Source organism: Rana temporaria, chromosome 3 (genome assembly GCF_905171775.1).
Source record: "Rana temporaria chromosome 3, aRanTem1.1, whole genome shotgun sequence".
Classification (NCBI taxonomy): Eukaryota; Metazoa; Chordata; class Amphibia; order Anura; family Ranidae; genus Rana; species Rana temporaria.
The window spans coordinates 100248094-100264345 of NC_053491.1; the positions used below are offsets into that span (position 1 = coordinate 100248094).

Below are 16252 nucleotides of genomic sequence, written 5' to 3' on the forward strand. Positions count from 1 at the left end.
CTCTACACCACACCTTAAAATGCATGCCCCGCCCCCTAATTATAATAGGATTCCGCCCACAGACAAAAAAGTTCCCTATAATGTTTTTTTTACAATGTTGGCAACTACTGTTATTTTTAACACAAAAAAAAACTGGAGAGTTTAGTATATCACTTTAAGGTAAAGTAATGGTTGAAAAAAAAAAAAAAACCTTTCCCTGCATAGGTGAAGGCATAATTTGCTTGCATGCTCCGCTGCAAAGGCTTCCATCTTCTTTCCCGGGTTCGCAGGCTGCGGCCGCTGGATTGGCCAAACAGTGATAACATCACTCCAACGCATGCGCCTGGGAGTCACGGCTGCGGCACAGGAATGCCGTTCCTTCAGAGAACATCTGCCGGTGACGTTACTATCTGCTGGCCCTTAGAATATAAACTTACCTGTAGGTAAAATAGAAATTGGCAAGTTTACAACCACTTTATTAAGTTAAAATGTGTCCCCAACCTGCATTTCCTGTGATGTCACCTCACCTGAGGAGAAGAGGAAGTCCTGTCAGGTGTTCTCTCCTGCCTGTACCCCTGAAGATGAAGCTTCCACACTTCCTCTAGTAACAAGGAGAAGAGGGAAATCTTCCCCTCCCAAGCCACTCACTGTACAGGTCCATACACCAGGTGACCCGGACACTGTCCTGACACAACAAAACTCTGCCTAGAAACGTTTGCCATTTACTTTTTCAATAAAGTTTTATTGAAGGTATCTTATGAGCCTTTATGTCGCCTTTAAACATTTTAAATAAAGTTTTTCAGAAAAAAAAAGTTGACGTCATCGCACTGCTGGCTCCAGCGGAGTCAAGATGGCGGCCGCTGGGTCGGAGGGCGATGGGAGAAAAGAGGAATTGTCGCCCGGTTCGGTAAGCTGTGTGTCCGGGGTTTGGGTTGTATCTCATTCCGGGCCGGCTTCACGGATTTCTAACCTCCAGGTGGCATTCATTGGTCGTGTTGGGTACAAAGGGCCCACAGACATGGTGCGGAGTAGTCGGCTGTCCCCCTTCCTGTGTCTCTACCTGCATGTTATCGCCACAGCTGCCTGAGCAGCTCCTCATCTTATCCATTCCCTATCCGGGTCTCTAACGGCATTAAACAATAGGCATCTGCTGAGGGAAGATGTGTACAATCCTGTGTGTCATCTGTCTATGTATACTCCACACACTGATCTGTCTATCTGTGTGTGTGTATATGTGTATGTATGTATGTGTATGTATGTGTGTATGTATGTGTATGTGTGTGTATGTATGTATATATATATATATATACACACAATCTCTATCTATCGTGAGTGTGTCTATATAGATATATCCCCCCTCTATACTCTGATCTGTCTATATCTCCTCCATACTCTGATCTGTCTGTGCACTACCATACACCCTGGAAAGGCACACATTGAGGGCTCATTTACACCAGAGACAGACAGGTGCATGTATAAACACAGTTCAAGCACTTCTACAAGTAAAAGGAATGTATTCCGATGAACCTAGTTGACACCTTTTGCAGGGTCTTTCACATGCATTTAAAAAAAGATGCAGCATGTTGCAATTTTCTTCACCACAAATGCGCTTGAACACGCGCAAAATGAAAACAAACTTGTAACTTGCCACTTAAAAAAAAAGTAAGTGGAAAAAAATGATTCTTAAAACGCATTGAAAATATGTGCAAACACATGCATGTAGAGATTGTGGTTACTAAACCCACAACAGTAAAATCGGTGAGAATATGCAGTAAAGCATGCTTGTTATACTGACTGGAACCTAAGGGGTTAATCCCCTGCATTGTGTAAAGACTGTTTGAGCCTGTATGCACAGAGCCTTCCCTTCTTCCGCTTTTTCCAATCCATCTCCTGAGATAAGACAGAGCTTTTTGGAGTCGCTCTGTACATGTTCATTTTGGTGTGTATTGCTAGAGGTGTGTGTGTGTTTTTTTTTTTTTGGGAGAGTGCATGTGATCAGCACAGGGCCAATCAGCACTGTCCAGACAGACAGAGGGTCAGGGGTCCTGCAGCCTCATACGGACAGTCAGATTAGAATGAAAACTCCCCCTACAAGCTTTAACCAGATACTGAGAGAAGTCACAGGACTGCTATATACTGCTGATGAGAATAAGGTATTTAGCGTTTTATATTTTCTAAAATGATAGCATTTCTATGTACTGTCGAAGACCAGATATAGTGAATACAGTGTCCTGGGTTTAGTAACACTTTAAATGCTGGTTCAAACCAGAATTGCACAGGAACGCACTCTTGATTTTTTTTTTTTTTTTTTTTTTTTTTTTTTTTACCCATTCAGTTGACTAGACTGAAATCGCACTGGATCACACAAACGTGGTGCATGTACTGCATTTAAAAATTAACTATAACCAGATTGTGAGGTACCAATTTGATCTGGAGCAGGCAAATAGACTGCACTTGCGATCAGCGTTTAGGGTGTTGTTAGGGTTACATTGACACTCGCAATGCAGTTTGAATGTAGTGCGGGAAAAATGCACCACATTCTGCAGTGGAATGGGCCCTAATGAGCCCTCACACCAGATGCAGTCAGGTGTATTTTTAAATGCAACCTAAGCACATTTTACAAGAAAAATGAATGTATTCCAATCAACCTAGTTTACCCCACTGCAGTGCTTCCATGTTCACTGAAAAAGAGTAAAAAAAAAGTACAGCATGCTGCCTTTCTCTACACTAGAGCACAACTTAGTAAAATAAATTAAAATGCATTGTGAATGCAGAGATTGTGGTCGAAATGTCCCTTATAATTTTCTGTCATACTGAGATGCCACTAAGATGCTGCCTACAGGAGATAGAGGGAAAATTCTCCAAACTTACTAAAACTTTAGGGCCAGTTTACTGTCCTTCATGGGGGGTCCAGACTGTGACCAGTATACAATGCTATATCTTTGGTCTCATTGGGAGGAGTTGTGCCCCGTTGTTGGTCTCATTGGGAGGAGTTGTGCCCCGTTGTTGGTCTCATTGGGAGGAGTTGTGCCCCGTTGTTGGTCTCATTGGGAGGAGTTGTGCCCCGTTGTTGGTCTCATTGGGAGGAGTTGTGCCCCGTTGTTGGTGTCAGTGGGAGGAATTCTCCCTTCTATATATACATTAAATAGCCTCTTCCCTTATTACCATGGAAACCTCTTTAACATTGCGGTACCCGGAAGTGACATTATCGGCCTAGTAACCAACCATAGGGGAGGTCAAAAAGCCAATTGCAAGTTAAAAGGGTTGTAAAGGTTTTTTTTTTTATTTTCTAAATGGGTTCCTTTTAAGATAGTGCATTGTTGGTTCACTTACCTTCGTTCACAGCGTCTCCCCGCAGGGATGTAGTCAGAAGGGAGGGGGCGAGCATGCTGACTAACCCCCAGACAGAATGTCTCGGATGATAGGGGCAAGCTTACTGAGGAGAAACAGGAAGTGAGGAATTCGGACAAAGGGGGGGAAAATAAACATTTAGGGCCAGATCCACATACATGTAGATCGGCGCAGCGTATCAGAGATACACTACGCCGCCGTACCTTACCTGGCACATTTTCGGATCCTCATCGATTTCACGCAGTAAGTTGCGGCGTAGTGTATTTCTGGCGGCGGATTTCAAATTGGGCGGGTTGGGGGCAGGTTTTTATTTAAATGAAGCGCGTCCCCCGCACCGAATGAAATGCGCATGCGTCGTCAAGAAATTTTCCGGCGTGCTTTGCACGGAATGACGTCGCAACGACGTCATTTTTTTAACTTAGACGTGAGTTACGTCCATCCCTATTCACGGACGACTTGCGCAAAAAAAGAAGACGTACACCTGTCAGATCTAACCCAGAAGCCGTCGTATCTTGTTTTGAGGATTCAAAACAACGATACGACGCAGGAAATTTGAAAGTACATCGGGGTACTTCGTCTATGGATCTGGCCCATTGAAGGGAAATCAAAGGAAAGGGTAAGTGAACCAACAATGCACTAGCTTAAAGGAACCTATTTAGAAAATAAAAAAGGAAACTTTATAACACCTTTAAAAGGCCGTCGCTTATCAACGTACTTCTGACATTTCTATTATTGGTTACCATGGCAACCACCCAACAACCACGGAACCATATGTGACGTCAGCCATCTTAGTTGTCACCTGGGCTATAGGGATGCACAAAAACAGCTGGACAGCTCATGGAGACACTGTCATTCAATTAAAAAAATCTAAAATAATGCAACAACATGTAATGCACTATCTATATTTACCTGCTGAACATCTCACTTTCGGATATCTTGCCAAAACATTAGTACTAAAATAAAAACTTATATTTATAATGTAAAAAAATACTGTATAAAATATATGTATGGAAATGTGTAGATATGCATAAAAAATTTCCCCGTATAAAAAAATTAATACAGAATTCCCATATATTCTAATATTCTAATACAATCTAGTTGATTACACCTGTTGCTAATAAAGCAGTTAACCACTTGCTGACGGCCGTACGACTTTGTAAGGCCTCAGCGCGGCTCCCAATCTCTAACAGGCCGTCTTTTTACGGCCGCCCCTTTGCACGTTCCCCGCGCGCGCTCCCGAGCGCGCAGCGGGGAACTGCTGTGCTGGCCGTGTCCCTTGGACACAGCCAGTCACAGATCGCCGTGAACGGCCAATCGGAGCGGCCGTTTCCTAGGCGATCTGTGCGGCCAATGAGAGATGATCTCATATGTTTACATATGAGATCATCTCTCATTCCCGGCTCTCGCAGACAGCGGTGCTGTCAGGGAGAGAGGAGACGGATCTGTGTCTCTTGTACATAGAGACACAGATCTATGTCACCCCCCTTCCCCCACACTAATTAGGGTACACATTTAACCCCTTCCTCACCCCCTAGTGTTAACCCCTTCCCTGCCAGTCACATTTATACAGTAATTGGTGCATATTTATAGCACTGATTGCAGTATAAATGTGAATGGCGCCAAAAATGTGTCAAGTGTCCGATGTGTCCGCCATAACATCGCAGTCCCAATAAAAATCGCAGATCGCCGCCATTTCTAGTAAAAAAAAAAAAAAAAAAATAAATAATAATTCTGTCCCTTATTTTGTAGGCGCTATAACTTTTGCGCAAACTAGTCGCTTATTGCGATTTTTTTTTTTTTTTTTTTTACTAAAAATATGTAGAATACGTATCGGCCTAGACTAAGGATAAAAAAAAAACGTAAAAAAAAAAAAATTGAGCTATTTATTATAGCAACAAGTAAAAATATTTTTTTTTTTTCAAAATTGTCGCTCTATTTTTGTTTATAGCGCAAAAAATAAAAACCGCAGAGGTGATCAAATACCACCAAAAGAAAGCTATATTTGTGGGGAAAAAAAGACGTTAATTTTGTTTGGGAGCCACGTCGCACGACCGCGCAATTGTCAGTTAAAGCGACGCAGTGCCGAATCGCAAAAAGTCCTCTGGTCAGGAAGGGGTTTAAGTGCCCAGTAAGGAAGTGGTTAAAGCACCAAAAAAAATTGATCCATCAACACCACATGGGATCTCTGCAGGGAATGTCTGGGTCTCCTGAAAACTCATTCGTCCAGTGCACGATCCCCGCACAGACCGGCGAGGATGTGGTCGGAGAGAACATAGAGCAGGTATTTGTTTTGCGCCTTTTTCTTCGCTCCTCCCTGTTTTGGGCTCCTAGTCCCATACTGATAGGCTGTGGACATGATACAGACATACCCAAAGTAACTGAAAGCCCTCCTTACTTGGAATGGATGGGGATCGGAAAAGATGACTGGACCGATGTCCCTGAGCCGATAGTGGAATCCAGAATCGTGACGACGTTTGCCCAAGCCCACCACTTATGGCCGTCAAGGGGATGTGGCTCCGCACACACCCTGAGAGACTATGAATCCCTGGGCGGGGACCAGGGCCTCCGCAACAGGACGTCAACTGAAAGAAAATCGATGACTGCTTCTGACCCAAGGGTGAGCCCAGTGGTGAACGACATCTGCACCAATCAACTAGCCCTGGCAACGGGCAGGACTGATGGAAGTGAGTGTGAGCATGGTTGAAATCGGCGTGGATGCCGATGCAGCCCAACCTGAGAACACAAACTAGAGAAAATGACAGACAACCAGACATGAGAACAACAACACCCCTCTGTGCCTACCGAAGTATGAGAACATGAGCAGAAATGTCAAGATCACCGCACGTAAATGAACCTGAAGACAGACACCCCCCCCCCCCCCGTGTAAGTAAGCGAGCCTGAGTAACCTGCAGCGCAGAGACAAGTAATTAAACTGAACACTCGGGGCTGGTGTACCCAGTACCCACAGACTGTGGTGGGTAGTTTTTATAGGTGTAATGAAAGAACATGCATCATATGGTATACTGGCGAGAAGATTGTGGTCAACAAACGAACCTCAGCCTGTATGGATCTGTAGACGTGACAGATCCCGAGATGTGAGCCTTGGCTAATTAACCCAGGTACAAACATAAACGAACATACGATGAGACATGACAACCAACAAGGACGAGAACAGCTACCGGAGCATGTGCCCTGACTGAACCACAACACCCCTCTGAAAAAGGCTAAGGCTGAAACGTTATGACAGAAATGCTAAGACTAAACGCTGGGGCAGAAACGCTACGACAGAAATCTTGGGGCAGAAACGCAAGGACAGAAATGCTGAGGCAGAAATGCAACGACAGAAGACGCTATGACAGCAATCCCGCAATCGTGCGCCCAGAGGAGTAAGTGGTGGATGGACGGCCCCCGCTCAGCGTGATCCCAGGAAACAGACAGGGTGCAGGAGCGGGCAGCCCTGCAAAGATGCCGGCATGAGCACAGAGTAGTGAGTGGAGGGCGGGCGAGCGGCCTGCCTCTATGCTGCCTGCATAAGTTCCACCACGTGTGGATGGATGAGTGGGCGGGTGGCCCCCCCCCCGGCATTGGCCCAGGAATAGAAGATGGATAGGAGGATGCCCGGCGTGTGCAGCCGGCCGCTGCTCTGCCAAACCGAAAGTAACCCAGAAAGCGACAGCAACCCAGACCCGACAGGGGAGGAGGCTTAAGTAGCCTTCTCGGACTCCTCCCAGCCTTACACTTGTGTGCCCTAAAAATAACTTAAGTGTATCTTTTTTTTTTTTTTTTTTAAATGTTGCGTTTCCTAGTACTTTGCGGGAATATCGCTTGACATATAAAAAATTGGAACTATCACTTTAGGCCTAAATTTTTTATTTTTTTTTATGTGGTGTGCAAAAAAAGAGGTCCTGACAGTGAAAGGGTTAAAGAAGAATTTCAGGTATAGATATTTATGTACCGGTATATGCCAGACACTTGTGATCCCCTGGAAGCTGGAACTTACTGTTGTAGACTACTCCAGTGATCTCCACTTGCTTCCAGGTCCCGTGCTGAGTGGCTGGGTTAAATCGGGGGGGACGACACAAATGGTGTGTACCAGGCCTTGGGGTTTACGCACACTCCCTCCTAATTGAACATATTATTTTTTTCACTTCCAGCATTAGGCATTATGTTCACATCTGAGCATAGCAGGTACTCGTGTTCCTGCACACTTGAATGGGCTGGCTATATGCAACAAACTCTCATAAGAAGCTCCAAATACTATTATTTTATTTATTTATTTTTTTGATATTGGCACTTTTTTTTTTTTTTTTAACCATGCGTTTGTAGCGTGACAAAAACTTTTACCGCCACATGGGGTGCCATTAACCTTCAATGGCACCACAAGTGCAATGCGCATTTCTGTAACTCGCAGCAAAACACGTTTTTGTTTTGGCTGTGTCGCATGTTCCAGAAATGCCCATGTGTGAATACAGCCTTGCTGTAGCACACCACCAGTCAGCTGGTGTTCTGGGATCTGCATTTTGAAAAGGGAGAAGTCTGATCATACTGGTTATCCCAAGTCTGTGGAGGGTCCAGAGGTTGTCTCAACATGGTGATCACTTTTCATCCCTGCACACCATTTGGCCCTCTACAGTTTTTCCTACACCTGTTCCCAGCACGCTGTGTTGACACGAGGGAAGTCAGATGATTCCGCAGTCCATTTCAGTAATCTGTCCAGTGCTGCAGGGATAAGAAGCTGGGATGAAAGTGTTTCCAGGTCAGACAAATGTAATTTGAAAACACTAGATGGCTTCTGATTGTTTTGGAGTTGAGTGTTAATGTAATATTTAAAACCAATGTAATATATTCCATCTTACTAATCATTAGATGCTGTGGCTGTGTCAGCTTTCTTTTCTTAGGATTTTTTCTCTCTGATTTTCACAGCTCTAGCCAATATTACACCTCCTGTTTTTAAGTGACCCCACTCTGGATGAAAGAGGGGGGGGGGGTGTTGGATGGACTAGAAGTAGTTTGCTTTACAAATAAAGGCTTTACATAAAAGTTGATTATTGTAAGCACAAATGCTAGTGTTAGGGCCCTTTCAGACGTCCGCTCCGTTCGTCTGCTTATTACAAGTCCGTTTACGGACTTGTAATGGTTCCCTATGGGATCGCGTCCGTTAGCGGATGGAGCATCCGCTAACGTCCGCGACCATCCGCGTCCGTCAGGATCCGCTTTTGCGGACGGAAGAAAACCCTATTTTTTCTTCCGTTGAACAGATCGGATGCAGACGGACAGACGGTCCGGCTTCATCCGATTCCCCATAGGGGAGAGCGGAGGAGAGACAGGGCAGCCTCTGCACTGTGTGCGGGGACCGCCCTATCCGCCGACAGCTCAGCGGGGATAACGGATGATCCCCGCTGAGCTTTTGCGGACACACGGAGCGGACACAAAAACGGCCTGCTCCGTGTGAAAGGACCCTTACATGGCTTATCTCATATCTGTAACTGATGCATTCAGCCTCACTGGCTGTTTTGATAAGGGGTAAAAAAAAACATAATATTCATTCCGCATCTTCTAAAAACTTGGGGCAAAAGGAATAAGTCTTCAAAATACTCCCCATGCCTCTTACCTTGGGGAGATTTGCTTTTCAAAATGAGGTATTTTTGTGAGTGTTTTCCACTGTCCTGGTGCTTCAGGACCTCCATAAATGTGATGGGTAGTCAGGAAATTAGATGCATAATTTACATGTAATTTATGTTCCTTGAAAGACCAAAGGTGCTCTTTGTATTTTTGGCCCCTCTATGAGGCTAGACTGAAGTCTCAAACATGGTATTCTCATCATCGGGAGGCATAGTAGAATGTGTTTTGGGTTATAATTCTAAGAGTGCCTATGCTGTGTGTGTGAGACATAACATGTTAAAAAATAAATAAATCTTAACCCATTTATTATGCCTAAGGTTGAATATATATATATATATATATATATATATATATATATATATACGCTTTAAAATGTATGTTACCTAGAGCAGTAGGGTATAAATAACGCCCATGTCACTACAGTTCCAATAATGGGTTAATTTCAAAAATGTATAGTGTGGAAAAAAAATTACCACTTTAACAAACTTACCATGCCTCTTACTAAATAACTTGGACTGTCTAATGTCCAAATAGGGTCATTTGGGTGGTAAAAAAATCAATATATATATATATATATATATATATATATATATATATATATATATATATATATATATATATATATATATATATATATATATATATATATATATATATATATATATATATATATATATATACCATAGTTTGAACTCTAACTTTCCTACGGACTAAATGATATTAACTCAGGGCTCGACAAATACCAGTCGCCATGGCGACTAGAAATAGCATCCTGGCTTGGAAGGTGGGCAAAAAAAATAGTTTTTTTTTTGTGAGCTGGCGCCATCTGGTGGTGAGCCATTGGTATTACAAGTTACCACCAGATGTGTGAGCTGGCGCCATCTGGTGGTGGCTGTTGGTATTACAAGTTAAACAGCAATTCTAATGTAATTTTTCACTGTCATCTTCTTTCCTCTAATTAGAACCCCCAAACGTTCTATATATTTTTTTATCCTAACACCCTAGAGAATAAAATGGCGATCGTTGCAATACTTTCTGTCACGCCGTATTTGCGCAGCGGTCTTACAAGCGCACTTTTTTGGGAAAAAATTACACTTTTTTTAATTATCCCCATTTTTTTTAATATTACAAAAGATAATGTTACGCCGAGTAAATTGATACCCAACATGTCACGCTTCAAAATTGCGTCCATTCGTGGAATGCCGACAAACTTTTACCCTTTAAAATCTTCATAGGCGACGTTTAAAAAAAATCTACAGGTTGCATGTTTTGAGTTACAGAGGAGGTCTAGGGCTAGAATTATTGCTCTCGCTCTACCAATCGCGGCGATACCTCACATGTGTAGTTTGAACACCGTATGTGTTCGCTTCTGCGCGCAAGCTCCTCGGGACAGGGTGCGTTTTCTGGCTCCTAACTTTTTTAGCTGGCACCTAGATTCCAAGTAAATTTGTCAAACCCTGTATTAACTGATTTGTTTTTTTACCAAAGAAATGTAGCAATATACAATTTGACCCTAAATTTATGAAGATACAGATGGGTATCAAAAGTAAATGGACAAATGAATCAAAAGCGGTTTTGTGGCCCGGTGTGGGCTACTCCTTAGTTATTTCTTCATCAACTAAGCAGGTAATCGCACCTGGGGGGAAAAAAAGGGCAAATGTCCTGCAAGCTGCAGAAGCGGTACCAAAGTGCCGCTTTGCTGGTTTTTTTAACCCTTTATTCGGCTGCTAGTGGGGGTTAAAGGTGCCCCGCTAGAGGCCGAAAAGCGCCACTAAAACTTGCGGCACTTTACCTCTAACATGGTCGTGCTGCAAGTGTGAAAGGGTTTTTAGTGTGATATTTGGAATCTATTGCTGTGAACCTACATCATTTGTTTTAAAGGAGCTGTCCATGTAACTGAAGCAGGCCATTGTAAGGCTTCAAAAACAAAACAATTCCCATCAGACAGATGGCTGCAACATTGAGAGTGGGGGGAAAAAATGGTGAGATGGAGCAAACCTCTATTGGGCATAGTCTCTATATAAGAAAAAGTCCAATTACTATATGCAGGCCAGGTGGCACAGTCTATGAATGAGCACTAGCGGCAGCTACCATGAAAGAAGAAGCACACTCTGGAAGATACAATGGAGAAAAGCAAAGAGCGCCTAACTAAGGGTAGTATTAAAAGTGTATTTATTGTAACAACACAAACAGCCAAATGGCTACTTGCAAGGTGATGGCATGAATTGGCATATAGATGTATATAAAGGTCTGAAGTCACTCGACGGTCCGTGCGACAGATGGCTTAGTCCTAGATGGTAAACTGCTTGAGGATAAGGGAGGGATGGAATGGCTGCAGGAAAATCCTTAGGCTGGCAAGCATGCAATCCGTGTAATTGCCGCAACTTCCGTAGAGCCGGGACTGGAACCGGAAATGCGCCTCAGAGTGGAGCGCAGCGTGAACCGGAAGTGATGCAGGAATAATTCGGGCCATTGAGAGTGGCCAAATCAACATTTTTGGTACATTCTGAGGAAAGAAGAACGCCAATGGTGAGTTCGGCAACATAAAAAGGCATGGACGTACACGGAAGACAACAGTGGTGGATGATCGCAGGATCCTCTATGGTAAAGAAAAACCCATTCACAACATCCAGACAAGTGAAGGACACTCCAGAAGGTGAGCGTATCACTGTTAAAGCCTACAATCAGGAGAAGACTTCACGAGAGCAAATGGAGAGGGTTCACCACAAGGTGCAAACCATACATGAGCCTGAAGAAAAGACAGATTAGACTTTGCCAAAAAAACTCTAAGAAAGGCAGCCCAGTTCTGGAAAAGCATTCTTTGGACAGATTAAATTTAAAATTAATCTGTACCAGAATGATGGGAAGACAAAAGTTTGGCGAAGGCTTGAAACAGCTCATGATCCAAAGCACACAACGTCCTCAGTAAAATGTGGTGGCATGGGCATGCATGGCTTCCAATGGCACTGGGTCATTGGTGTTTATTGATGAGACAGAAGCAGCCGAATGAATTCTGCAGTGTTTAGGGATATACGGTTATACTCGCATAAACCTTAAAGGGGACGTAAGGGTTTGTGTGTGTGTGTGTGTTCTTATTTTTGTAACAAACGTGTCATACTTGCCTCCTCCTGTACAAGGGTTTTTCACAGAGCGGCCCAGATCCGCCTCTGGGGTCCCTCCGTGGTGCTCCTCCTCCTTTTTAGGTGCCCCCACGGAGAGCCACTTTCCAAGGGGGCACTTGTGCGGTGTCTGCTCTCGAGTCCTGTTGCTGCGTCCATTGACCCAGACAGCAGGACTCGGCCCTGCCCCCGGCTCACATGTCACTGGATTTGATTGACTGCAGCGGGAGCCAATGGCTTCACTGCTATCAGTCTAGCCAAAGGACCCGAAACAGCGGCTGGAGCTGCTGTGCTCGTCCCCGTCGCTGGCATCATCGGGTTCAGGTAAGTAAAAGGGGGGCTGCTGCACTACAGAAGGGTTTTCACCTTAATGCATTAAAGTGAAAAACCTTGAGGGTTTACAACCCCTTTAACCACTTAAGGACCGCCTCCTGAACATTTTTATCTCGGCAGATTGGCGCTGGGCACAAGCAGGTACGTCCTCTTTAAGTGCCCAGCCGTGGGTCGCGGGTGCGCGCCTGCGACCCGGTCCGAAGCTTTTTGTTTGGGAGCCACGTCGCACGACCGCGCAATTGTCAGTTAAAGCGAGACGCAATGCCGAATCGCAAAAACTGGCCGGGTCCTTTAACTGCCTAAAGGTCCGGGTCTTAAGTGGTTAAACAAGTAAACATGCAAGTAAATTGCTGCACTCCAAAGTACATATTTATTTTTTTCTATTTTTTGTGTTTTTTGTTTTGCTGCTCTGTACTCAGTGCTGTATAAGGCTGCATTCACATCTAGACGGACGAAATCGCGGCGTTTTGTCACCGCAAATCGCGGTAAAAATAGCGGCGTTTTGTACCGCGATTTGCGGCGACAAAACGCGGGTATTGTCCGCCTAGATGTGCCCCAAGATGACCCCCTCTATGGAGATGATTGCCATCTCCTAGCCGAACGCTCGAAGACGCCTGAAAAAAAGGTCCGGGACCTTTTTTCACGCCGCAGGCGACAGGCGTCCGGCGTTCGGCGTGGAGATGTGAACCATCTCCATAGAGGGACATGTATTTCCAGCCCTCTGGCGGCAGAGGCGTAGCGCTACAGGCGTAAAAACGCCTAGATGTGAATGGGGTCTTACTGATCTTTACTCCACTGTGTACAATGTTTCCATAGACAAAAATGCATCTCATTTCCAATCAGTAAAAAAATCTTTTTTTTACTCCCATGTGCAATAGGCCTAAGTGCCTATAGAGCAGAACTTAACCCTTTTTTTTATTTTTTTTTCCCTTACAAAAATGAGAAAAGGTTATTCTAATTTTTGTATGCTGTAGTACCATTTTGTGCTGCACTTCATCACTTTCTCCTTTCCAGCCCAGGCCCCGCTGCCTCCTGAGATTGCGGTGCCACACCTATCCCTGGAGGTGGTGTTACCACAGGCACATGCGCAGTGCAAGATTCAGTGCATGCGCAGATTCAACACGGCTTAACTATGTGGCATGTCTGTGCTAAAGGGGGATTCCTGAGCGTGTGCACAGATGCTGTGGCCATTTGCGTCCATGTATCAGAAACTAGCAGCATTTGTTTGCATTTTCAGAAATTCCCTGTGTGTAGATTTCTGAAGGTGGCTGCATGAAAGGGGGCGGGGGAATAAATTGATCCACTTGAAAGTATTCGCAATTGAAAATGGACCCTCCAGATGTTCCAGGCATTGCTGAAATACATCAGTCCAGAATGCTCCACTTGTGATACATGGGTTGATAGCCCCAAACTAACCACTGCAGGTTGCTTGTCTCTGAGGTAGTATAGGAGGAAGAACCTCTCGGTGCACCTGCAAGGTGCTCTCTGCATTCCTGCCACAGTTTGTAACTTAGAATTCAGTGTGGAGTTTCTGATTTTAGCACAACTGTAGTATTTGAATAGCATATATGATAAACACATCGCTTTCACTTGCTGCTTGAAACTGTATAGTATACCCAAGTGACTGCTTTTTTTTTTTTTTTGTTTACCTGATATCTGACTCTGAATACATTAATTGATGCATTTTATTTAATTCTTCAGACACCTCATTTTATCTTAAGCCTCATTCACACAGGCGGACTCCGTCGGTGCTCCCGTCAGCTCAGCGGGAGATCTGTCCGCAGATCTCCGCTGAGCCGACGGATGACAAGCTCTTCTCTGCTCACTGAGCGGGGAGGGGCTTGTCGGGCACCGATGTCCTCCTATGGAGCGATCTGATGAAAACGGACAGCATGTCCATTTTTTCATCAGATCTTACCCGATCCGATCTGCATGGACGGATGGGGACGTGCCCCCCATACGTCTGTTTTTAGCGGATCGGGTCGGATGTCAGCGGACATTTCTCCGCTGACATCCGACGCTCCATAGCGATGCATGGATCGGCCGTTCAGGTCCGTGACAGATGGACCCTAACGGCCCGTAGTGTGAATGAGGACTTAGTCTGATATATATATATATATATATATATATATATATATATATATATATATATTACAAACTTCAAGATTAAGTTTATTAAGAGTAGGCTAGAAATAATAAAAATATGTGGGAATGAATAACATGATTCAAAATTTGTGAGTGTAGATATGCTTTAAATGTGTTCAATTATTTTTGGCTTCCAAGACAAAACGTGACTTATGACTGCGTGTGCAGTATATTAGCTTAGGGCCAGTTCACACCAGACGCAGTTCCGTGTGTTTTATTTTTTATTTTTTTTTGCACAAAATGCATGCACAGTGTTTTCCATGTATATCGATGGCTCTAGTTTACACCATGCAGTCAGTTTCTGCACCGGAAACTGACTGCATGGTGTGAACTAGAGCCATTGGAAGACATGGAAAACGCTGTGCAGAAAAAATGCACACAACTGTACGGAACTGCGTCTGGTGTGAACTGGCCATTAAAGCGGAGTTCCACCCAAAAATGGAACTTCCACTTAAGTGTTGGTGACCCCCTGAAATGCCACATTTGGCATGTCATGATTTTTTTTTTGAGGGGAGCAGGTACCCTGTTTTTAGAGGCTCCCACTTTCTTCCCTGGCGCCGGAAGGAAGATCACCTCTGCCCCCCTCCCTGCAATCTTCTGGGACCCGTCACAGGACCCAGAAGATTACCTGGCCAGTCACAACACACAGTGCGTGCCCGTTTGTGAAGCCACACCTGGGTGCCCACAGTTAGAAATGCGGTGCCGCGTTGAGGCGGTGGTGAGGAGCGAGGCTTCCTGCACCCACATCGCTGGATCGTGGGATAGGCGAGTGTCTGATTTATTAAGTCCGCAGCTGCACTTTTTGTAGCTGCTGACTTTTAACCACTAGAGTACCGGGCCATCGTCAAATGACGGCTCCACGGTTACTCTGAAAATTCAACAGGACGTCATTTGGCGTCCTGTATTCTTGCGGCCACTGGGGGGCGCTCGAGCGCGCCGGCGGCCGCGCGCGCGCGCGTCCGGCGCGTCCCCGAGATGCCGATGCGCGTGCCTGGCGGTCGCGATGTCCGCCAGGCACTCGGGATCGGCGGCTACAGGGACAAGACGTGGAGCTCTGTGTGTAAACACAGAGCTCCACGTCCTGTCAGGGGAGAGAGGAGACCGATCTGTGTCCCTTGTACATAGGGACACAGCATCGGTCACCTCCCCCAGTCACCCCCCTTTCCCCACAGTTAGAACACAATTTAGGGATACATATTAACCCCTCCCTCACCCCCTAGTGTTAACCCCTTGAATGCCAGTCACATTTATACAGTAATTAGTGCATATTTATCGCATTAATCGCTGTATAAATGTGAATGGCGCCAAAAACGTGTCAAAAGTGTCCGATGTGTTCGCCGCAATGACACGGTGACAGTAAAAAAATCGCAAATCGCCGCCAATACTAGTAAAAAAATTAATAAAATAAAAATGCCATAAATCTATCAGCTATTTTGTAAACGCTATAACTTTTGCGCAAACCAATCAATATATGATCATTGCGATTTTTTTTTTTACCAAAAATATGTAGAATACTACATATCGGCCTAAACTGAGGAAAAAAAATGTTTGTTTTTTTTTTAAATTGTGATATTTATTAAATAAAAAAGTAAAAAATAGTGTTTTTTTTTTAAATTGTCACTCTTCTTTTGTTTATAGCGCAAAAAATAAAAACCGCAGAGGTGATCAAATACCACCAAAAGAAAGCTCTATTTGTGGGAACA

The 16252-nt window shown here is 44.5% G+C and overlaps 1 protein-coding gene across 1 annotated transcript in view; it reads left to right on the forward strand.

Annotated features, from left to right (window-relative positions):
• The first annotated feature begins 780 nt into the window (after positions 1–780).
• IREB2 (iron responsive element binding protein 2) overlaps positions 781–16252 on the forward strand; it is a 50074-nt gene continuing 34602 nt past the window's right edge. Inside the window, exon 1 of the mRNA XM_040343093.1 lies at positions 781–886. Within this exon, the coding sequence (XP_040199027.1) occupies positions 830–886 (57 nt within the window). The 5' untranslated portion in view covers positions 781–829. The remainder of the gene's footprint in view (positions 887–16252) is intronic.